The sequence below is a fragment of the Eubalaena glacialis genome, chromosome 5, assembly GCF_028564815.1.
Source record: "Eubalaena glacialis isolate mEubGla1 chromosome 5, mEubGla1.1.hap2.+ XY, whole genome shotgun sequence".
NCBI lineage: Eukaryota > Metazoa > Chordata > Mammalia > Artiodactyla > Balaenidae > Eubalaena > Eubalaena glacialis.
Window position 1 is genome coordinate 148,835,623 of NC_083720.1, and position 25,847 is coordinate 148,861,469.

At 36.7% G+C, this 25,847-nt stretch overlaps 1 protein-coding gene across 2 annotated transcripts in view; it reads left to right on the plus strand.

Annotated features, from left to right (window-relative positions):
* Positions 1-25,847, plus strand: part of MARCHF1 (membrane associated ring-CH-type finger 1) — a 332,745-nt gene that overhangs the window by 131,781 nt on the left and 175,117 nt on the right. For both annotated transcript variants that reach the window (XM_061191753.1, XM_061191754.1), the window contains exon 2: positions 14,698-14,748. In XM_061191753.1, the coding sequence (XP_061047736.1) occupies positions 14,698-14,748 (51 nt within the window). The remainder of the gene's footprint in view (positions 1-14,697; positions 14,749-25,847) is intronic.

The window sequence follows — 25,847 nt, forward strand, 5'->3', positions numbered from 1 at the left end:
CTGCACTCCAGCGCTGCCAGCTGCCCACGGGTGATTTACCCCCTGGTACCCGGGGACTGATCGGAGGCATGGTGGTGCCCTGCATCAGGGAAGTCAGCAGCACTGCAGAAACAGGGGGAGCTTGTGTCCCTGGGGCTCCACATGCCAAGGGAGCAGGTCCACAGTTCTTTAACACGATCGGTTCTATATATATGTTTATAAATTAAGCTTCTGCTTCCCTATATCCATACATAGAAATAATAGGTTTTTATGGTTTGACAGATTGCCTGATTTGAAGTTGACTTTAATTCTGTCTAGAATCAACATCTTAGAACCATCTATATTATCATCCAGAAGGCTGTGAAATGACTCTTTTCATCTATTACTATAAAGGCAATTTGCAAATTTCTCCGTACATATAAACGTTATAAACTTGTGCATCTTCTACTCTGAAGCAAATTTTAAAAGTAGGACTAAAGAGAAATAATTGTATCTGTGGAATGCTTGTTTTTGTTTTTACTTAATTTGAATGACATTTACTAGATTTGATAGGCTTCTTAGAACCTGCCAACAAGTGAAGAGCCATCATAAAAGTTCGATTTTGTTCTTCCATAAAGACTTGCAGAAAACTAGTTACATAAGCAAATAAATCTTCTTGGTGATGAATAATAATTCACTAACATTGTTTTATTTTGAACCAGAGATATTTTAATGACAGCCCATATTTATCTTACTGTATTCTTGGTAAAAGTTTCTCAACTTTACATTTTTTTATGCTTTTCAAAAATTTCAGAAACTGAATTGTTCCCTGGACTATCTTATTTTAAGTGGAGATCTAGGAAGTGTTGATTTTTTATTGATCCCATAGAGTGTGGTTGAAATTCATTAATTGTTTTGAATCTGCTTGCGGTCAAAGGTCTTAATGCCTTTTGAACTACTGATATTGAAGTAGAGAATTTTCAGCAGATATACCAGCCCTGATTTTATTATATTTTATCCCTAGAGATTATTTCTATTATGAGAAATTCAAATGTCTTTAATAAATAGTCATTAATTCATGTTCCCTTCTTGCATATATGTTCATGTCTTGGATCTGAGAGATTTCCACTGAGATTAAAGTTCAGCCCCTTCAGATTTCCACATCTGAGTGGCTGAAATCATGTAAACACTTTATAAACCTAGAAAATCTCAAATATATAAAAGCTAATACCTGGGGGAGAGTCAGCTAAAGTAGATGCAGTGTAATACCAGAATTCCAGGTAATACTTTTCAGCCAGAATCAGCCCACTGTTCTTTTTACCTCTTTTAAAAACTTCAGCTTACCATCCTAGGTCAAAGTATGATTACTTCTGATTAATCCAGCACTGCTACAAAACTTTCATAAATAATGTTACCACATGAAGGAGTTGATAATATTGCATGTGATATCCAAAATATAATACACTGTGATCAAAACAAATCCAATATTACTTGATATTTGTGACTTTATACTTTAGCCACATTTTAAAAATAGGTACGGATTTTAATTTTTTCATTATAAATGCAGAAAATAAAGGCATATTTTATTATTCATGAATGAAATATCATATATATTACCATCATATGCTTGCTGTCTAGTATTCTCAAGAATACCTATGCTAATATCTCTCTGAAACATAGAGAATTAATAGTAGTTCTATCTCATTTATTAAACATTGATGATGTTTCACACAGGTATTGGATCAGATTTAAAGGGAATAAAAGTATAATGGAAATATAATCCCTTCCCTTGAGAAACACTTTATCAGAATAGTAGAATAATAGATAAACTTACCCCCCAAATCAATTTCATTTGTAATTGCTATTCATGTACAATGAGTCTTTTTTTATGTAAAAGAAGTTTGAGGACAGTAACAGAATTGGTAGCTAGGGGATTTCTATACAAGTTGAGTCTGCATAGCAAGCAAATTTTTACTTATATTTTATGTTTATCTGGGATAGCTTTTATGTGTCTGGCGAAAAATCAGGGGGTTCCTGAAACTTAAAGGCTCAAGCCAGTTCTATCACTTTTTATTGAAACATGTGCCAGAAATCTTACTCAGTCCAGTGCATATAATATTGATATTTCTTTTTTTTTAAATTTTTATTGGAGTATAGTTGATTTACAATGTTGTGTTAGTTTCTGCTGTACAGCAAAGTGAATCAGTTATACACATACATATATCCACTCTTTTTTAGATTCTTTTCCCATATAGGCCATTACAGAGTACTGAGTAGAGTTCCCTGTGCTATACAGCAGGTCCTTATTAGTTATCTATTTTATGTAGAGTAGTGTGTATATGTCAATCCCAATCCCCCAATTTATCCCTCCCCCCCTTATCCCCTGGTAACCATAAGTTTGTTTTCTCCATCTGTGACTCTACTTCTGTTTTGCAGGTAAGTTCACTCGTACACCTTTTTCAGATTCCACATATAAGCAATATCATATGATATTTGTGCTTCTAACCATGAAAACCCAGTGAGAGAATAGCATGAGGCACTGAAAAGGAAAGTGACGGGGCCAAGGTCACACAACGAGTGAGAGGTGGACTAACCTGGAATTTGAACCAGGACCCCCTGACTGCAAGTCCTTCTTATGCTTATTCATTATCATTACTGTCTTACTACATATCTACTGTTTGCTGTCTTACTGGGTAGCCATCATCGTTTCTTCCCATCTCCTCAGAGCTGCCCACCACGGTGTGCCGACTTGCTGAGCCTTTTCTAGCGGTGGCCAAGCCCCACTGAGGCCGTTGGTTGTGAGTGTCACTCAGGAGACAGCCCGAGGCAGGTGTCCCATCTACACTGGCTTTGTCCAAGGGGATGAGTCAGGATCTCACCTCTACCACTCCCCATAGGGGTAGTTTGGATTTTATGAAGAAATGCTTCATATCGTATTTCTAAAACTAATTTTTCCACATTTTCAAGAAATGGATTCAGAACTTCTGTTTTTAACAGAGTATGCCTCGAATGTAGTGAAATACAGCCTGCAGAGAAATAAGATTTAAAGTTTTTATAGAATATGAGATTAACTATGCTACCATATCTTGAGCCCATAATGTACCATGCTGAACACATGATCCCATGCTCCAATTGAATTCTCACAACCACCTTGGGAGGACTGTGTCAGCCGAAGTTGCAAATGCATCGGTAACTTGCCCAAGATGGCGTCATAAGTGATGTAGTTGGAATTTGGGTCCAACCCTCCTGGTAAATTTACTCTTTGTTAATTATAATGCTCTATGAGATAATCACTCGCCAGTGCCTTTCCAAATAAATCATCCCCTCCTGGATCCAAGAGAGCGCATGTGTGGAAAAATTAAATTTGATTTCACTATGGGCTCTTGTGAGGTCACTTATTTTCCTACCTTCTTTCATTGGTCTAATAATTATTCTAATAAGAGTAGACAAGAATCCTGAAATGTGTGAAATCCTAAAGTGTGAGTTCGGTTTTTGTGTTTGTCTTTTAAATGGCTAGTGAAGGGATTACTCTAGCAATGCAAGGTGACCAATAGAAAAAGATAAAGACAGAAAGGCTGTCTTAAAGCTGCTATAAAGATTTAGAAACAGTTTGGCTGTGATCTCTTGCGTGCATGCTGGGATTTGCATTCATGCAAACTAAGTTTGACTTTCAGGCTGTTTTTCTAAAATAACCCATAAAATGTTGCCTCAAGATTTGTAACGCCACACTCCCTGGTGGGCCAATATTATCATATAATGAGGAATATATGTATACGTATAACTGATTCACTTTGTTATAAAGCAGAAACTAACACACCACTGTAAAGCAATTATACTTCAATAAAGATGTTTAAAAAAGAAAAAAAAAAAAGGACCATAAATAAGTGACAGTGAGGGAAAGGTGTGACACCTGGGCAGTATCACCTTTTCTATGACTGTATTCTGGGCCCTGTCTAGGTCAGTGTCCCCATTTGCCCAACTAGGGAAATCTCATGTGTCCTCAGCTATTTTACAGAACCAAAATGTACATACCCAGGGATAAAATTTCATCACATTTCTTTATAAACTACTGACGGAGGAAGGAGAGAGAAAGTTGCATAATAGAGTTGGGGAGCGCAGATAGGAGAAGGCTGGCACAAGAATGAGACAAACAGGCTTGAAGTCGCAACATCACAAAGTGAGGCTTTTCCACGAGTACAGAAGGAAGAATTGCCAACCTTTGCACAGACCCTAAAATTGCCGAAACATATATTTGCCGAAACGTGTGTGTGCTCCATGAAGGTTTCAGAATTTGTTAATCCTATTCCAGAATTTAGTAAAAAAACTTAGCCTGAATTTTCCCTGACAATGTCTTAAGAAATAGATGTTTTAATCACTAGAGTGCTTTTTTAATGCACTTCCAATAGAATGGAAGATGAAAAATGCTAATGCAAGCATCTGACCAAGTGACACATTTTAAATGCTTGGTCTCTAATGTGTATACTGTCTTATAACCATGTCTCCAATCTTAAATTAAACCCATAGAAGAAAACAATATAACTCTTATACCAAAAGTGGCTTGAAAGCTACTTGATAGATTTCCTAGTAGCTGCAGACTGTGGTTGATAAAATATGACTGTACCTCCAGTGTAAACTTCTAAAATCTTAATTTGACTAAAAAAAGCAAAAATTATTAATAATAATAACCATAAGGCTAGACAAAGAATACTAAAGATGACTTTTCTCCATCAGGGTCTAGAAAGAAACAGATGGCACTTCCAAATTGGATAATTAGGGGAGAATTAAGAGTCTCTTTACGGCAAGTGTGAGCACAGTATAAGAAAATACAAGGCATAGGTCAGTACCCCCTGGCTGGAAGCAGCAGTGGGTGGTTACCACCTACAGGCTTGAAAAGGCGGGGAGAAGGAACATTCTCTGGACCAGAGACAGAGAGGACTTTGTGGACAGGGCCACCTGACTCCAACTGAGGGACACAGCCAGCCTCTGGTAGGTCTCGGGGCGGGGGGGACGAAGACCTCTGACCTCATTATCCTCTGTTCCTACAATCTCCTACTGGGCTCTGCAATGGTGGAATGAAACTGCAAGTTAGAGAGGAAAGGAGGCTGTGATGAAATTCTTGCCGGTGTACCTTCTGGGCACGGAGCAGGGTGGAGAGTGGGGCGTGGATCCCAAGGGACAAGTACAAGCTATCCAGCACGCCTGCAAATACATTTGCAACTCAAATGAACACATGAAGTCTTTACTACTGAAAGTCTGAAATTCCAAGGCAGGAAGAAAAGCCTAAAAGTCAGTGAAATGTTAACTAATTATAAGAAAAACAGTCAATTAATTAATAAGGAATGAATAATTAATAAAGAATGTTTTTTAAAAACTTTAAGGAAACGGATGGCGGATTTTCCTTTTGGCAACATGGAGTAGGAATATTATTGTGAAAGAAAGAATATGACCAAAGGGAATTTTATACGTGGGTCAATAGGAAATCTGAGAAGTTTTGTCAATTACATGTATATTCTTAGAATACTTGAGGTTGGTGAGCTTCCCACTTTTAATGTGAACATAGTCATATAGGACAGAATTGTGGGAATGAACAAAATCGCTTGCATTTCAGTTTTATGAGTTCAACTGCTGTACACTAGGAGCTTATGCTGACCTGACTTTATATAATGTAAAAATACTGTATGTGGAATCTAAAAAATACAACAAACTAGTGAATATAACAAAAAAAGAAGCAGACTCACAGATACAGAGAACAAACTAGTGCTTACTACTGGGGGGAAGTGTGAGGGGAAGGGCAAGAGAGGGGTAGGGGATTAAGAGATACAAAGTGATTGGTATAAAATAAGCTACAAAGATATATTGTTCAACATGGGGAATATATCCAATATTTTATAATAACTATAAATAGAATATAACTTTTAAAAATTGTGAATTACTATATTGTACACCTGTAACATATAATATTGTACATCAACTATACTTCAATTAAAAAAGAAGTAATTACAAAAAAAATAATAAAAAAGTAGTAACCACCTTTCACACAAGCCCCTGAACTGAAGCCGTCACCTCCCGCATTTAGCAGCCATTCTGTGCCCCTTATTCTCTGTCTTTTCATAACTGTAAAGTTGTGGGAATTAAACCCTCAAAGTCTTTTCCCTGGTGCTCTGGTAACTTAGCCAATAATCACTTTTCTATCTTAGTTTTCTTTCCATCCAAATAAGACTTGGTTTGAAACACTGGAGTGTGCAAACTTTTTAAAAAACTCATCTCCTTTTGTTCGCATGCTAGGAATCACAAGCACCAACTTGTCCAGAATGCCAAGTCCCTCATCAGGAGACAGTCTTTCTTTCAGAAGTGTGGATACTGCTTTTATATAGAAAGGTTCTATGTACTTGTTTCTAAAGAAATGAAATCACCCTCTACACATTGTTCTTTAACTCTTTTTTACCTTGATAACATATCATATATATTACCATTTGCCTAACTTCATATGTGATTATAATTTCTGTGTGTGCATCACATCCATATATAATTTTACATAAACAATTTCCACATGTTCTTTTGCTTTTTAAGGGTTTTTCCCCTTATCTCCTCCATCTGCCTTCCCATCTGCACCCCCAGAAATTGATGCGTATCTTTCTGTGACTTTTTCCATCTTCACATAGCCGTGTAATGATGCGTGTCTACACACAAATGTGTGCACACATAGACACTTACAGAGGGTCTGCCCTTATATGTTTTACAAATAGTCCTATTATACCACTGCCCATTTTACTTTTCACACGCAGTCTTATTTGGTGGAAATCCCTTTAGGTCAAATGGCAGAGAGCCAATTCGTCCTTTTTCATTATTGTATAATATTCCAAGGTGTGGCTCCACTATAACTTATTTAATCATTTCTCTACTGATGAGCATTGTTTACTCTGTTAGTCAGGTTCTAGTCAGGAGAGAGAAAACAGACTTTTTGTTTTATCACAGAGAATTTATTGTAAAGATTTATTGCCTGGCTGTAAACAATCACTAAGTAACAGAGAAGGGGGGGAAAAAAAAAAGAAAAACAGAACAGCAAGATATTCCAAATTGGAATTGCAGGAAGCAGTCATCCCCCCTAGGTCTGGGTGAACAAAGGAAAGAAATTGGAATTATTAAAAGCTTGGAAGAGGGGCCCCATGGAACTGAAACGCAGACTTCTGAGGAGGGAGCCAGCTGGCGGGTGCTGGTGTCTAAAACCTGTTTCTGCAGGTGTGAGAAAAGCTGCACAGGCTCAGCAGTGGCTGCAGAAAGGAACTGCTGCTGCCACGGTTGAGAATCGTTCAAACACAAGAAGCAGATAAGAAGCCAGCAGGAAGCAAATCCTGTTTTCTTTTCCCAAGCTTCCAGTTTCCCTGCGGTGTCCTTCTTCAGAGGGAGCTGGGTGACTTCGCAGAGTCCCAGCTTCAGAGTAGAATTTAGGAGGGTGGGTTTAAAGGTTCCAGACATTAAATTAACAACTGGCACATCTTTATTGCCAAGATTTTTTGTCAGTTAAGAATAGAGCTGTACTGTGTCCTTATTTACATATCCTTTTGTACCAGTGATTTTATTTCTCTGGAATAGATTCCCAGGAGTGAGATTACTGCATAAAATATTTTAAATTTTAACAGATGTTGCCAGATGTTTTTCTTTAAATGATACTGCAAAAATTCACACTCCTGCTAGCAATTTTTGAGAGAAATCTTTCTTCTTATCCCCACCAGAAATAGAGGCTATCACTCTTTTCCATTTTTCCAGCATAGTGGGTATAAAAAAATGTCTTGTTACTTTAATTTGCATTCTCCTGACTGCTTGTGATTTTAAGTATGTTGTCCTATGCTTATTAACAATCTGTAGTCCTTTTTTGTGCATTTCTATTCCTATCTTTTGCTTGATTTTTTTTCTATTGGGATTCTTTCTGTCACCTTTTTCTGTGACTAGACAAAACCTCTTTGACTATTATAGAAATTGAACTTTATCAGTCTTCTGTGTTGTACTTTTTTCTAACTCAATTGTTTGTTTATTCACTTTCATTTTTGTATTTTTTCCAATATAATGTAACCAGAAGCAACTTATAGCTTCTGGTTCCTGTATTATATAGATCTCCCTCACTCCAAGACTGCATTTATAATATAGGCTTATTTTAAAAACTTTATTATTTTTTACATTTTAGACTTTGTTTTATCTGGAGTCTGACTGTATATATTATTTGATACGGGTTTCACCTTTTCTTTCACGTGGATAGCCAGTTGTCCAGAAGCATTTATTATATCAACTATCCTTTCAATATTAACTTGAATACTAGTTTTTTAAAATGTGAAATTCTTATGCCTATTTTTGGATTTCTTATTCTGGATTTTACTGACTTTTAATTAATTCTTATGCCAATACCATATTGACTTAATCACAGTGACTTAATGTGGGCAGTGCCTAGCACAAGGAGATGTCCTTTTTTTCATTATTTTTTGGATATTCTCAGGCATTTCTTTTTCTATATATGTTCTTTAAGATCATTTTATCTATCTCCTTTCTACTTCCAAAGAGAAGAAATAAATCCCATTGGAGATTTCACTGGAACCACATTCTATTTATATGGCAATTTGTAGAGGATTTATATTTTATGAAATATTCTTGCCATCAAAGCATTTGTTCAGATCATGATTTATACTCCTAAGATATTATACTTTATATTTTTAATAAGACTTTACGATTTCCTTGTTAAATTTATTCTTAAATGTTTTATAGATTTGGTTTTTATTTTTACATTTCTGGATATTTAAAACTAGAAGAGAGAAAGCTATTGATTTTGCAGTATTTCCATTAGGCTAGACTAAACTGCTATATAAATAAATCCAGAAATGTGGTGGCCCCAAAGAAATACAAGTTAATTTCTCTCTGGTGATGGTTTAGAGTGTGTGTTCCAAATTGGCACATGGCTTTTCACTGTGTGGTCATTCAGGAACTCAGGGGAATTCAGCTCTACCATCTTTAATATGTGCTTCCTGGCTTGCTCTGATAGACCCCATCCTAGCACAGAGCAGTAGAAAGGAGTATGGAGGAAAGTTTACATGTACAGGACAAGCAGGAAACTGACAGTTGTTAGCTCTGTCCACATCTCACTGGAGGGAATTTGGCCACAGGCAACCTGTAGCTGGAAGGAAGCCTGGGAGATGTAACGTGGCTGGGATGATGTATACCTAATTACTATTTTCTTCAGACAGAAGAAGGGATAGTGGGTTTTAGGAAATTTAGTAGACTCTGCCATGATATACGTATCCTGTATCTAGCCATTGTACTGAAGTCTCATTTACTGCAGTTTTCTTTTATAACTAGAGGCAGTTGGAATTTCTATCATATCATATCATCAATCAGAGAAAATTGGTTTATTGCTTCTTTTTCAATAATTTTTTCTATCAAATATTTCATTTTCTTGTTGTTAAATTTGTTAGAAACTCTTTTAAGTCAAGTTGAATAATAATAGCAAGAGCAAGCAGCCCTAATAGAATTTCTTTAATTAACATAGTTCTAGTATTTTACCATTTAGACTAATATTTGGTAATGGTTTTTAGGATATTGTCTTTATCACTTTTAAAGATTTCCTTCAATTTTTATTTTACTTAGAGCTTACATTATAGTAACACTGTCGAGGTTTGTTAAGCATCTTAAATATAAGATCATAGTTTTTTGCTTTTGATGTATTAATCTAATGAATTGTTGATCGATTTCCTGATAAAGAAGTATCAGGAATAAATCCTATTTATTTTATTCCTTCAGCATTTTTTGGTACACTGCTGGTGTATCAAAGATACATACTACTATTAGATATATGCTAATATTTTAAAAGAAGTTTTGTGTCTGTAGGCCAAAATAAGACCAGAACATAATTCTCTTTTCCCTCTTTTTGGATATATCCAAAAGATATTTATATCTTTTTGGATACTGTCTTAACACATTTGGAGATTAATTTATGCAGAATTAATAATATGGATTAGGGAAGTTTATGTTTCTATGGTCAAGAATACTGTAAATAAAATTAGAATTATGTGTTCTTTAAAAGTAAGATACAACTCAATTGTGAAATCATCATGCCCTTATCCTTTGCAGGGCATATAGACTTTTATTTACTTACCCAATCTCTTCTTTGTTAATTATCTATTCAAATTTTCCTCTTCTTGAATAAATTCTGACAACTTTTATTTTGCTAGAATGTGATTCATTTCCTCTAGGTGTTCAAATTTGTTGTAATACCATTACATGGAGCATTCTCTTTTAATTTTTCTAATCTTTTCTGTGTCCTTGATTATCCTTTCTTATTTCTTACATATTTCTGTTCTCCTTAATAAGTCTTATAGGAAATTCATCTATTTTGTAATTATTTTCAAAAACCTGCTTTAAGAAATATTTCTTTATCCTTCTTATTTATATCCATTTAATGAGTTTTAGCTTTTATATTTTATTATTTCTTTTTACTGCATTCTTTTGTTACTGTGTTCTTTAATAACGAAGGCCTTTACAGTCATAAATTTTTATCTGGATATAGCTTTTGTTGTGTTACATAGGTCTTAGTATAACATTTTCCAGAGTTTCTGTCTATAATTTTCCAGTTAGTTATTGCTTTGGACCAAGCATTATCTTAAAATGTGTTAGTTTTGAGGTGATCAAGATTTATTAGTAACATTTCAAATTTTTATTTCTAATTTTACTGACTCAATATCAAAAGAAGTACCCTATAAAATCTCTACTTCAAGATTTTTGTTGAGGTACTATTTGAAGCCACATAAATTTTTAAAGTATTTTTTATTTAAAGGACATGAGATTTTTAATACATCTATTAATTGAGTTTTATTGTATCATTCAGTTCCTCTGTGTCATTTATTTTTTGTTTACAAGCCACATTGCTTTCAAAGACTTTTCTTCTATTTCAAGTTTTAATTCTTTAATTGTTCTCGCAGAAATAGTTTCATGGTCTACTTAGAATTTTTCAGATGACTCTCAATATTGCTTCATTTTTTTTTTTTCTCCTTTCAAATATCTTGACTTTTAGCCTGGGGGGAGAGGGGGTGGGGCAGAGGACAAAGGAGGAAAACTACAGAATAGCATCATAGCAGTGGTCTGTGTAAGATTGTCTTATTTTGATTTCTGAACTCAGAAATAATTTGTTTTTTCCTTTAGTTTACATAAAAAATAACAAACAAACAAACAAATAAAACCCTCCTTCAAGCTTCCTTACTGCCCTCTTCTGATCGATGGCTATACAGAGTATTCCTCTGTAGATAAATACAAGTCCACTGCATTATGCATTCTTTAACACAGAGCATCCCCTTTTAAAGGAACTATGTCACCTTCCTTAGATTACAATATTAAATATATTAAAACAATTTAGTAATGATTTCCTCATTTGGTAATCATTTTTTCTTGCTGGTAATAAAAATCCAACCATGTTTAGTAAGGTCAAATTTGAAAAACAATTATTATATTAATAATAATAATCACAAAACAAAACTAACAATATCAGATACATTCATATCAAACCAAAAATTAGAAATTTTGAAAAGATTTAAACATGCTTGTGAAACTAGAAGTCTCTCCCTTTGCATACTGTGAACAATCTACTAAGGTTGATCTACTAAGATAGCTCATCAACATTATTGCTTGAAGATCCCATAATTCTCGTGTGGACTTGTCTGGAACTCTTGTTGGTTTCAGCTTTTAGTGACCTACAAGGTCACTATAATTTGGGTACCAGTAAGTTATGTTAGATTCTGAGACAGCTTCTATTTAATCTAAGGTAAAGAATTTAAACTGATCATAATGAGGTATGACAACCGTATTTGGCTAATCTACAAAGAAGAAGATGCCATTGCAATAGTAATGGGACAAGCCATTCAATTAATTAGTAGCAAGTTGAACAGATTGCTTTGGAAGTGTTCCAAGAGGGAAAGTGCTTGTGGAGCTTTGCTTCAAAAGCAAGGCAGACCAGACTTCCTTAGTCCCCTTTGGTAGAGAGAAATTTGATTTTCCATCCTTGAATTTTATATGCCAGAATCTAATCCACAGTAGAGGTAGAATTGCAGGATAGAGATGTGTTTATGTTAAAATTATGGGTCTAGTAACCTGTGATGATTGTCATGATTTTTGAGGGGGCTCTTTGGGTGTTTCCTCTACCTGTGAATAATAATGGAAATATTATAAACTTGTAATCTCTAAAATGTTTTCATCTATAACTCTTTTGATCCAATCCCCAATATATTATCTGCCCATTTCACAGTGAAGAATTTGGAGGTCTGGGATCTCAAATACACTCCTGCTAGAACTAGTGCACGGGTACCGGTCTAGTTCAAGTCAAAACCCCATTTTATATCACCGCCGTTGCAGCAATAGGGTAACCTCTCTGTTCCCATGTGTTAACTGGAATAGAAATAATAGAGACCTTAGCCACGGCAAAAAGTTAGCCTTTGCCTAAGCTTGTTTATTTCCTTCAATGCCTAACCTTGTATTAAGAGGAAATAGAGCTAACTGATTTCCATGTAAAAGGTCTCTTGAAGTACGAAATAGTAAAGCAGAGGCTCCCTCCCATTAGATTGGGGGAGGCTGAAGCATATGGGAATTATCTGCTTATTACGACCTCACACTGAACTCATTCACAGTTGTGGAAGGACCTGGCCCTCTGTGTTTTTAATCTCAAAACACGACAAAGTTCCATTTGGTTGGAAAAATTAAGTAATCTGATGGCAGATCAATTTCTTGTACAAATAGTACTTCTTGGTTCTTGCTGAAGAGTTTTCAATTCTCGTTCCTTGATCATGTTCTCAAATATCATGTAAAAATAGAAAACATAGTAAAACAACCAGGACAACCAAACTCCTCTCAAAGCCTGTTGTATCATTGACCTCTGTTCTATGCAATAGTGTGTCAAAATCCTCAATTTCACTGAGAAGGAAAGATGGATTGGTTTTGTTTTCTTGTCTCTAGAAGAGGAGTTGAAATGTCAGTAGAAAAGTACCTCTCTCCATCACCAGAGGAAGATAATCAAGGAAAAATGTCTTCAGGGAACACACACATTAATCTCCAGCTGGATCACGGGGCTGTTACGAGGTGTAACTAATCGTACAGTTGTGACTCATCCCGGTCTGTAATAACATGCTCCATCGTGACATCCATGGTTGGATGAGATGGATGTCGCCTGTAAAAGAAAAAGTACTGTTCAGCTGAAATGTCTGCACGCCTGCGCCAGGCAGTGACAGCTTGCAGGGAATGCAGCGACTGTGTTTCCACAATAACACATTTACCCTGTGTTTCTGAAACTGTCTCGAGCAGTCATCACAGGACAATTTCAGACCCACAGGTTGTTATAACAGCTTCGTTCTCAAAAATGACCCCTGTCAAGATGCACTGTAGTTGTCTACTCAGATCCATTGTGGTGTTGAGTCTAGATGCTCAGAAGTGTTTTTTAAAAAGAATCCTAAAGTGCTAAATACAGATCCTTCACAAACTTCTGGTTTCCGGAACAGGCTCTTCCAACACTTTTTCCACAGCAGGAAAGGGGTGCTGTGATCTCTTGGTATATGTACCACACATTCTGATTTGTCGGGTCAATTTCCCGCCAGCTCTGGCCATAAGGCCCTGGACTGACCCTGCTTACAGGCAGCAGAAGGCCTCCAGGCTTTGAATGAGGTGGTGCCACTCTTCAAGGACCCATTCTACTTTACAGTTGTATGACTTTTAAAAAAATGTATCTAGGGCTTCCCTGGTGGCGCAGTGGTTGAGAATCTGCCTGCCAATGCGGGGGACGCGGGTTCGAGCCCTGGTCTGGGAAGATCCCACATGCCGCATAGCAACTAGGCCCGTGAGCCACAACTACTGAGCCTGCGCGTCTGGAGCCTGTGCTCCGCAACAAGAGAGGCCGCGATAGTGAGAGGCCCGCGCACCGCGATGAAGAGTGGCCCCCGCTTGCCGCAACTAGAGAAAGCCCTCGCACAGAAACGAAGACCCAACACAGCCATAAATAAATTAATTAATTAATTTAAAAAAAGGTTAAAAAAAAAAACAAATAAACTGCAGATTTCATTAAAAAAAAAAAATGTATCTATTCAAAAGCTTTTTTTCATGCTTCTTTCCTCTGAAATTGGAAATTCCTTAAGAGGCAAGAACTGAGGTATAATTTTTTAAAACTTATTTTTAAGTTTTAAATTTTAAAATAATTTCTAAATATTTTTAATGTAAATGATTAAATGTTTTAAAATTTTAAATTACCTTTAATTTTTTTAAAATTTTGAAAATAAAATAACTGAACAGACAGATAAAATGTATTTTAGCAGAACAGGAGTTAGATGTTATGTACCATGTACCCAGTATGCAATATTTAGTGACACTGAGAACCAGAATTTACTGGTAGAAGAAGAAAAGGGGAAATAATGGACTATATTTTCATTCCTAATTCTATTTCAAAGGAACTTCATATGTTTTTCTAGAGAAATAGGTGTTTCCTGGAAATAAATATTCCTAGACTGATATATAACCTGATAATAATTGAAACATTTTCAAAAGGACACCGATATATACTAGAGAAATAAAATTTGGTAAAAGAAATACCATCCTGTGTAAGCAATTTTTATGTCTCTTAGAACAATACAGAGAACATCTACACGTTGGCCTATGCTGTGCTTTCTTTTCTCAGCAGCAAAGAATACTGCTATATTTTTAATCAATGTCTCTAATTTTATTTTTCAGAATGACAAATCCCCAGGGCGATCTGCAAGTCGATCAAGTAATATTTCAAAAGTAGGTGAACTGTATTCACTTTCTTAATTGTTTATTAACTTACATATTTTATGAGTTCCAGTAAATATTTTCTAACATTTAACCTGCTATTGTTATCTGTGAGCAATACACAAATATGACTTGTTAATGGTCTTAAATATTTTAAGAGTTTACTGTGATTGATTTCATACAGCAAAATGAGTGAAGCTATTTTTCCTCTTCAGTGCTGTATGCAAAAGATAATTTGCTACTTTCCGAGTGTCACTCAAAATATGTTTCTTCTCTCACTTCGGCTCAGAAAGCTACCACACACCCAAGGTGAAACTCTATCAACATCATGGTACAATTCCCATGAATTCAATTTTTCCAGGAGTATGGGCTCAACTATGCTGGAATCTAACCAGGACAGGCTTTAGAAAACAATTTAATTTAAGACACTAGTTTGGTCATATTTGCTTTATAGAGTCGATAGATGAAAAAACCAAAATACTCCCTAGACTGCCTATAAATCCAAGCAAGACACGAGGGTGTTGAAAATCTCATGGCATGGGAGAGATCCTCTAGATTTTTATTTCTCCTAGAAAACAAAAATTAAGAGCTATTCTCTAAGATGAGGCACTATGCAGTTTATAGACTTGGTACTTGGGGAGTGAAAAATCATCTAGAGCCATTTGTGAAATTGGAAAATTATGACTTCCAGAAGTATAATTCTGACAAAGCTGAATTTACCATGACGAGAACTTCCACAGCAGGGCCCCTCACTTGCCAACACCACAGCCCTGAACTCAATTTTGTAAATGTAATTTTGTATTATTTTCCTTCAAGGGGGCCCCCAAAACAGCAATAAACCATAGGCACTACAGAACACAGACCCACTTCCAATTTAGAAAAGTTTTTGTTTTGTTTTGTCTTGTTTTCACAAACAAAGGACTTTATTACAAATTGAAAAATAGCAGTAGCCAGATTATCAGCATTTTCTTAAGTGGGTTTCCTGGGCTGATTCTTATGAGACCATGTTAAGATGGTCGGTTGGCACCTGTCAACACACTGGGTTGAGTATGGGAATGGAATCCTGCTCTTAGGAAACTCTAGTATTTTTAATACACAGTCAGGATGCCTGTCCAGCGCTCCATAGGGAGACCACATCACTGTGTTGCAATGCTCTCCACTGAACATGCGTAGTAAGATAGTCCAGAACAAAAGCAGTCAATGTTTCTGCTTCCAAGACGTGCAGAGATGCAAGAGACCCACAGAGAATTGTATCTCAGTAGTTGGAACTGTACATCTCTAAGGACATTGCAATCTGGGCACCTTCCTAACATTTGAGAGCCCATGTGGCCCAGTGGTTAAAGCACTAGCCGTGCAGACAGAGGATGTGAGTGTAAGTCGCCACTGTCACTTCCTACTTATGGGACCCGAGACACTCACTTAACCGCCCTGAGACATACTTGCCTCCACTGGGACATGAGGCGATGGTATCAGTCATTGAAGGTTTTCTTAAGTGGTTGTAAATCAAAACAATACCTTTCAAATGTCAATCCTCTCCATCACATCATGGAGAGCCTTGCCTGCAACTACAGAGCATCGTCATCTTTCTGAATGTGAGTGTTAATGTTGACCTAGAAACCTGTAGGCAGTACTGACAGCTCCTTTGTCATGCCAGTTGCTTCGTGATCCAGGGGTAAAATTGTATCTGCGTTTCCAAACTGCTGTTTGACTTTGACATAATGCAGCTTGTTTATAACTTTTACCTTTTCATTTATTCTTTAAGAAAAAGTCAGAAGTGTAGTTTCCCTTCTATGAATTCGCTATCCAGGCTCTGATACATGTTTTGTGTGTGTATTTGCATCTCCAAGAGCAACGCTCTTCATTTTATTGGTACAAACTATTGATTTTATTACTGTTTAATGTATATCTTTCATGTACATCTTATTACTCTCAGAAATACTTTTTTCTTTTGTATTAACAGTATTCACAGACTATTGATAACACTTTTAAAATAGTAGTATGAAGAAATTTTATTCAAATATGATACAAGTTTGGGACAATAAGACAAGTGTGAGCTGTCATCAGTCTAACAACTATTTGCTAATCCATATTCTATATAGAGATGACCTGCAAAAGGTATTAGATATAAATATTGGTTGTTACCCATTTTGATGGTAATTTATCTTAGATTAGGAACATGAACTGGCAGGTCTTATTGACCAGTTTGCCAAACTGCATCATAAATGTTCTAGACTCATTCTTTTTTTTTTCAGTTATGACTAAACAGCTAATTTGATACATTTTAGTTGCAGGCTTGTGTGGGAGACAATTAATGATAAAATGCATTCTATTCAGAGAGGAAAGAAAAGCTCTCCCCTTAAACAGTCATTCTAATTGTACAGTCACAAAAACTCAAACCATCACACACCCATGGGGGTGAAAAGATTTCAGTGTGCTTAAGTTTATTAGACTTAAGGCAATATAATGCTACTTTTACTTATATTCAGAATGACAGCCACAAATCCTAAATCCACTGTTGAGCCCTCACTACTTTTTAATGAATTACTAAGTGATAAACTCTTCATTAAGACCACATAACTTACCAAGAAGGAGGTGGCAAATTCTAGTAATATTTGAGTCCTTTAACTTTTTAATTTTTAACATCTTTATTGGAGTATAATTGCTTTTCAATGGTGTGTTAGTTTCTGCTGTATAACAAAGTGAATCAGCTATACATATACATATATCCCCATATCCCCTCCCTCTTGCATCTCCCTCCCACCCTCGCTATCCCACCCCTTTAGGTGGTCACAAAGCTCCGAGCTGATCTCCCTGTGCTATGCAGCTGATTCCCACTAGCTATCTATTTTACATTTGGTAGTATATATATGTCCATGCCACTCTCTCACTTCGTCCCAGCTTACCCTTCCCCCTCCCCGTGTCCTCAAGTCCATTCTCTATGTCTGTGTCTTTATTCCTGTCCTGCACCTAGGTTCCTCATAAACATTTTTTTTTTTAGATTCCATATATATATATATATATATATGTGTTAGCATATGGTTTTGTTTTTCTCTTTCTGATTTACTTCACTCTGTATGACAGACTCTAGGTCCGTCCACCTCACTACAAATAACTCAATTTCGTTTCTTTTTATGGCTGAGTAATATTCCATTGTATGTATGTGCCACATCTTCTTTATCCATTCATCTGTCGATGGACACTTAGGTTGCTTCCATGTCCTGGCTATTGCAAATAGAGCTGCAATGAACATTGTGGTACATGACTCTTTTCGAATTATGGTTTTCTCAGGGTATATGCCCAGTAGTGGGATTGCTGGGTCGTATGGTAGTTCTAGTTTTAGTTTTTTAAGGAACCTCCATACTATTCTCCATAGTGGCTGTATCAATTTACATTCCCACCAACAGTGCAAGAGGGTTCTGTTTTCTCCACACCCTCTCCAGCATTTATTGTTTGTAGAGTTTTTGATGATGGCCATTCTGACTGGTGTGAGGTGATACCTCATTGTCGTTTTGATTTGCATTTCTCTAATGATTAGTGACGTTGAGCATTCTTTCATGAGTTTATTGGCAGTCTGTATATCTTCTTTGGAGAAATGTCTATTTAGGTCTTCTGCCCATTTTTGGATTGGGTTGTTTGTTTTTTTGATATTGAGGTGCAGGAGCGGCTAGTAAATTTTGGAGATTAATCCACTGTCAGTTGCTTCATTTGCAAATATTTTCTCCCATTCGGAGGGTTGTCTTTTCGTCTTGTTTATGGTTTCCTTTGCTGTGCAAAAGCTTTTAAGTTTTATTAGGTCCCACTTGTTTATTTTTGTTTTTATTTCCATTTCTCTAGGAGGTGGATCAAAAAGGATCTTGCTGTGATTTATGTCATAGAGTGTTCTGCCTATGTTTTCCTCTAAGAGTTTGATAGTGTCTGGCCTTACATTTAGGTCTTTAATCCATTATGAGTTTATTTTTGTGTATGGTGTTAGGGAGTGTTCTAATTTCATTCTTTGACATGTAGCGGGCCAGTTTTCCCAGCACCACTTATTGAAGAGGCTGTCTTTTCTCCACTGTATATTCTTGCCTCCTTTATCAAAGATAAGGTGACCATATGTGTGTGGGTTTATCTCTGGGCTTGCTATCCTGTTCCATTGATCTGTATTTCTGTTTTTGTGCCAGTACCATACTGTCTTCATTACTGTAGCTTTGAAGTATAGTCTGAAGTCCAGCAGCCTGATTCCTCCAGCTCCGATTTTCTTTCTCAAGATTGCTTTGGCTATTCAGGGTCTTTTGTGTTTCCATCCAAATGGTGAAATTTTTTGTTCTAGTTCTGTGAAAAATGTCATTGGTAGTTTGGTAGGGATTGCAGTGAACTGTAGATTGCTTTGGGTAGTATAGTCATTTTCACAAGGTTGATTCTTCCAATCCAAGAACATGGTATATCTCTCCATCTGTTTGTATCAGCTTTAATTTCTTTCATCAGTGTCTTATAATTTTCTGCATACAGGTCTTTTGTCTCCCTAAGTAGGTTTATTCCTAGGTATTTTATTCTTTTTGTTGCAGTGGTAAATGGGAGTGTTTCCTTAATTTCTCTTTCAGATTTTTCATCATTAGTGTATAGAAATGCAAGAGATTTCTGTGCATTAATTTTGTATCCTGCTACTTTACCAAATTCATTGATTAGCTCTAGTAGTTTTCTGGTAACATCTTTATGATTCTCTATGTGTAGGATCATGTCATATGCAAACAGTGAGAGCTTTACTTCTTCTTTTCTGATTTGGATTCCTTTTATTTCTTTTTCTTCTCTGATTGCTGTGGCTAAAACTTCCGAAACTATGTTGAATAATAGTGGTCAAAGTGGGCAACCTTGTCTTGTTCCTGATCTTAGTGGAAATGGTTTCAGTTTTTCACCAATGAGAATGATGTTGGCTGTGGGTTTGTCATACGTGGCCTTTATTATGTTGAGGTAAGTTCCCTCTATGCCTACTTTATGGAGGGTTTTTATCGTAAATGGGTGTTGAATTTTGTCGAAAGCTTTTTCTGCATCTATTGAGATGATCATATGGTTTTTCTCCTTCAATTTGTTAATATGGTGTATCACATTGATTGATTTGCGTACATTGAAGAATCCTTGCATTCCTGGGATAAACCCACTTGATCATGGTGTATGATCCTTTTAATGTGTTGTTGGGTTCTGTTTGCTAGTATTTTGTTGAGGATTTTTGCATCTATGTTCATCAGTGATATTGGCCTGTAGTTTTCTTTCTTTGTGACATCTTTGGTTTCGGTATCAGGGTGATGGTGGCCTCGTAGAATGAGTCTGGGAGTTTTCTTCCCTCTATCATATTTTGGAAGAGCTTGAGAAGGATGGGTGTTAGCTCTTCTCTCAATGTTTGACAGAGTTCACCTGTGAAGCCATCTGATCCTGGGCTTTTGTTTGTTGGAAGATTTTAATCACAGTCTCAATTTCAGTGCTTGTGATTGGTCTGTTTATATTTTCTATTTCTTCCTGGTTCAGTCTCGGCAGGTTGTGCATTTCTAAGAATTTGCCCATTTCTTCCAGGTTGTCCATTTTATTGGCATATAGTTGCTTGCGGTAATCTCTCATGATCCTTTGTATTTCTGCAGTGTCAGTTGTTACTTCTCCTTTTTCATTTCTAATTCTATTGATTTGAGTCTTCTCCCTTTTTTCTTGATGAGTGTGGCTAATGGTTTACCAATTTTGTTTGTCTTCTCAAAGAACCAGCTTTTAGTTTTACTGATCTTTGCTATCATTTCCTTCATTTCTTTTTCATTTATTTCTGATCTGATCTTTATGATGTCTTTCCTTCTGCTAACTTTGGAGTTTTTTTGTTCTTCTTTCTCTAATTGCTTTAGGTGTAAGGTTAGGTTTTTTATTTGAGATGTTTCTTATTTCTTGAGGTAGGATTGTATTGCTATAAACTTCCCTCTTAGAACTTCTTTTGCTTCATCCCATAGGTTTTTGGTCCTCATGTTTTCATTGTCATTTGTTTCTAGGTATTTTTTGATTTCCTCTTTGATTTCTTCAGTGATCTCTTGGTTATTAAGTAGTGTATTGTTTAGCCTCCATGTATTTGTATTCTTTACAGAATTTTTCCTGTAATTGATATCTAGTCTCATAGCACTGTGGTCGGAAAAGATACTTGATACGATTTCAATTTTCTTAAATTTACCAAGGCTTGATTTGTGACCCAAGATATGATCTATCCTGGAAAATGTTCCATGAGCACTTGAGAAGAAATTGTATTCTGTTGCTTTTGGGTGGAATGTCCTATAAATATCAATTAAATCCGCCTTGTTTAATGTGTCATTTAAAGCTTGTGTTTCCTTATTTATTTTCGTTTTGCATGATCTGTCCATTGGTGAAAGTGGGGTGTTAAAGTCCCCCACTATTATTGTGTTACTGTCTATTTCCCCTTTTATGGCTCTTAGCATTTGCCTTATGTATTGAGGTGCTCCTATGTTGGGTGCCTAAATATTTACAATTGCTATATCTTTTTCTTGGATTGATCCCTTGATCATTTTGTAGTGTCCTTCTTTATCTCTTTGTAATAGTCTTCATTTTAATGTCTGTTTTGTCTGATATGAGAAGTGCTACTCCAGCTTTCTTTTAATTTCCATTTGCATGGAATATCTTTTTCCATCCCCTCACTTTCAGTCTGTATGTGTCCCTATGTCTGAAGTGGGTCTCTTGTAGACAGCATATATACAGGTCTTGTTGTTGTATCCATTCAGCCAGTCTATGTCTTTTGGTGGGAGCATTTAATCCATTTACATTTAAGGTAATTATTGATATGTATGTTCCTATTACCATTTTCTTAATTGTTTTGTGTTTGTTATTGTACGTCTTTTCCTTCTCCTGTGTTTCCTGCCTAGAGAAGTTCCTTTAGCATTTGTTGTAAAGCTGGTTTGGTGGTGCTGAGCTCTCTTAACTTTTGCTTGTCTGTGAAAGTTTTACTTTCTCTTTTGAATCTGAATGAGATCCTTGCTGGGTAGAGTAATCTTGGTTGTAGGTTCTTCCCTTTCATCACTTTAAGTATGTCCCACCACTCCCTTCTGGCTTGCAGAGTTTCTGTTGAAAGATCAGCTGTTAACCTTACGGGGATTCCCTTGTATGTTATTTGTTGTTTTTCCCTTGCTGCTTTTAATATTTTTTCTTTGTATTTAATTTTTGATAGTTTGATTAATATGTGTCTTGGCGTGTTTCTCCTTGGATTTATTCTGTATGGGACTCTCTGTGCTTCCTGGACTTGATTAACTATTTCTTTTCCCATATTAGGGAAGTTTTCAACTATAATCTCTTCAAATATTTTCTCAGTCCCTTTCTTTTTCTCTTCTTCTTCTGGGACCCCTATATTTCGAATGTTGGTGTGTTTAATGTTGTTCCAGAGGTCTCTGAGACTGTCCTCAATTCTTTTTCTTCTTTTTGCTTTACTCTGCTCTGCAGTAGTTATTTCCGCTATTTTATCTTCCAGGTCACTTATCCGTTTTCTGCCTCAGTTATTCTGCTAATGATTACTTCTAGAGAATTTTTAATTTCATTTATTGTGTTGTTCATCATTGTTTGTTTTCTCTTTAGTTCTTCTACATCCTTTTTAAACATTTCTTGTATTTTCTGCATTCTATTTCCAAGATTTTGTATCATCTTTACTATCATTACTCTGAATTCTTTTTCAAGTGGTCTGCCTATTTCCTCTTCATTTGTTTGGTCTGGTGGGTTTTTGCTTTGCTCCTTCATCTGCTATGTGTTTCTCTGTCTTCTCATTTTGCTTAACTTACTGGGTCTTCTTTTCGCAGGCTGCAGGTTCGTAGTTCCCGTTGTTTTTGGTGTCTGTGCCCAGGGGCTAAGGTTGGTTCAGTGGGTTGTGTAGGCTTCCTGGTGGAGGGGACTGGTTCCTGTGTTCTGGTGGATGAGGCTGGATCTTGTCTTTCTGGTGGGCAGGACTGTGTCCGTGGTGTGTTTTGGGGTATCTGTGACCTTATTATGATTTTAGGCAGCCTGTCTGCTAATGGGTGCAATTGTGTTCCTGTCTTGCTAGTTGTTTGGCATAGGGTGTCCAGCACTGTAGCTTGCTGGTCGTTGACTGGAGCTGGGTCTTAGCGTTGAGATGGAGATCTCTGGGAGAGCTTTTGCTGTTTGATATTACGTGGAGCTGGGAGGTCTCTGGTGGACCAGTGTCCTGAACTCGGCTCTCCCACCTCAGAGGCACAGGCCTGACACCCGGCCGGAGCACCAAGACCCTGTCAGCCACACGGCCAGGTACGTGGGGAGTTTCTTGCCTTTTGGGAGGTCTGAGGTCTTCTACCAGCGTTCAGTAGGTGTTCTGTAGGAGTTGTTCCACATGTAGATGTATTTCTGATGCATTTGTGGGGAGGAAGGCGATCTCCACTTCTCACTCCTCTGCCGTCTTGAAGGTCTCCTCGAGTCCTTTAACTTTTAAAGTGGTGGAAAAAAAGACATTAAAGTAGAACAAGGGTATTTTTTCTCTAATTTTGTCAAAATAATTTTTATGTCAAAAAAAGACTGAGTTTCTCAAGGATGTGATAACCAGCATAACAGAGTAATTAAGAGTATGGATTCAGAGTAACTGCTTAGCAGCCTATTTAACTTCCTTAGTAACTTTATTTGTAAAATAAGAATATCTAACAGTATCTCTCTCAGAGGGGTACTTAGCACAGTACCCAGCACTGTGTAAGTATGAGCTGCTCTTACTATGGGGCTCTTAATACTGATGTCTCACAGTACAGTAAGCACTCAGTAATCTTTTTGTGAGCAAGTGAATTTGTGACACGGGTTATAGTATATATATTGTTTTCTCAGCGGAATAAGAATAAGTAACAGATTGGACAGGATTAAGTTAAATTTAGGATTAAGTAAAACGTTTGTGATGTGACATAATTTTATTGAAAAAATGCTGCACATTCTTGTTTCATTAAAAAGTGCATGTGTTTTTAACAATAAAAATTCTGTTAGGTCAGTAGCACTAAAACTCATAATGGGCATCTTCCTTAACTGTTGTCAAGTTTGTGCCATCCCTGATCCTTTGATAAAGGGAAGTCACAGTTCAGAGGACTCCTTCCAGGCTGGGATAGCAGAACCATCCTGCATGCCACTGAGTCTGCTTTCCTGCCTGTTTCCTACAGTTTCTTAATGAATCAGACCTTCTAGTCATAGTATTTGTGGAATGTCTCCATCAGCAATCTTATTCTATACTGGGAATGACGGAGTCATGAAAAAATCCCCTCCAAGTCCTCAGTGAGCTTACAGAGAAGGAGTTGAGATATGACATAGATATATAACTTGTAATTGAATATATACGTACATTATAATTTAATATATATTAAGTAGAACTATGTGCAAAAAAGATAACAGAGCAAGCAACCCTGCGCCTCTCACCTTTAGAAAGGCCTGGCCCTTGGTCAGCATCTGGGATTTCAGTAGTGGGGTACCACCACCCTAACTGGTAAGAATGGCACATGATGCCTAAATTGTGCAAAAACGACGGTTTATCCTAGATTCCTGCTTTCCTTCTGGGAGTCTGGGGTTTGGGTACATGCTAGACAATTGGTACCTATAAGACCAGCCCCCAGTAAAAAGTTGGAACACTGGGTCTCTCACGAGTCTCCCTGGTAGGAAGCACTTCTCATCTGTTGTCACAACTCACAGCTGCAGGAATTAAGTGCAGCTGTATGACTCCCCTGGGAGTAAACTTGGGGAAGTTTGGAACTCTGCTCCTAATGTCCTCTGGACTTCACCCCGTGTGCCTTTTTCCTTTGCTGATTTTGCTTTGTGTCCTTTCACTGTAATAAACCGTAGGGATGAATATGGCTAAAGTTCAGTCCTATGAGGGGTCCTAGGAGATCACTGCCCTTGAGCATAGTCACGGGACCCTCTGGTGCTCCAGCCAAAAGATTACAGACCGCAGGCTGTGAGAGTTCAGGGAATGACCGCTTCCATCTGGTGACAGGATAGCACTAGGGAAGAACTGTATATAAACAGGGACTTGAAGGAGGGGTGTGACTTGATCAAATACAAAGAAAGTATGTTTAAAGGCATATAAGTACAAGGCATGGAAGCCAGAAAACATGGATTAGAAGAAGAAAGGTACTCAAAATAGTTTTCAGGGACCTTTGAGATGGAACGTTGGTCGTAGGATACATTCTCTTTAATTGTACAAGTGTTCCCTGGCTTGGAAACATAGAGATGGATTTAGAATCCATCGAGATCCTTGAGACTTTTTTTTTAGTAAACAGAACATTAGAAACAGAACATTATTATTTTTGGTGTTCAGGATTGTGTAACTCCTGAGTGATCTTGCTGCTGTGAATATGAAATATCCAAGTGTGGGATAAATAACAAATGTTGAATTGTTAGTAAACATTTAAACTTTTTCTCCTTAGCCTTTACCTCTGAATCTTTCTACCCTATATTATTCAGTTGCGATTATACTTTGAGTTTTCTGGTCATTCCAACTTTGAGTTTGTATTAGTTTATATTTCTAGCTTGTTTTAGGACATATAAGATATACTTGTGACTCTTTTTTTTTTTTTTTACTCTAATAGGATCTAATAGGATATGTTAATGCTGCTCCAAAAGCTACAGAGAAGCTATATAAGTTTAAAACAACGTATGTGAGATTGTCCAAATATCTCAGTGTGAACGTGCCAGTTTTCATTTTTTCCTCACTTACTTTTCCTCTGAAAAGCTGCTTCTGATATTAGTGTTTGTTGCTGCTTTTTAACGCACATATGGCTCACAAATAGGTTCCTCGGGAAGGAAAATTAGCCAAATTTGGCTTTTCTTTTCCTTTTTCTAGGGTGAGGCCTCATTACATTCAACTAGCAACAGTATATTATGTATTTCACAAGAAAAACCTTTCAAGAGCAAACTTTCTTTCAAAAGGAAAGAAAGGCTTGTACTTTCAGTTGAAATCAACATCTAACATTTTCTTTTAAACAAAACACTTTATGCTTTTTGGTCTATGTAGGAAGCAGCTCATGAAATCTAATCTACTTATGCAAAGAAATTCAAAAGCTACTACCTTAAAATGATGTTTCAGTTAGCTTCCATTATCCCTATTATATTCCCTAGACCTCACTTACTTG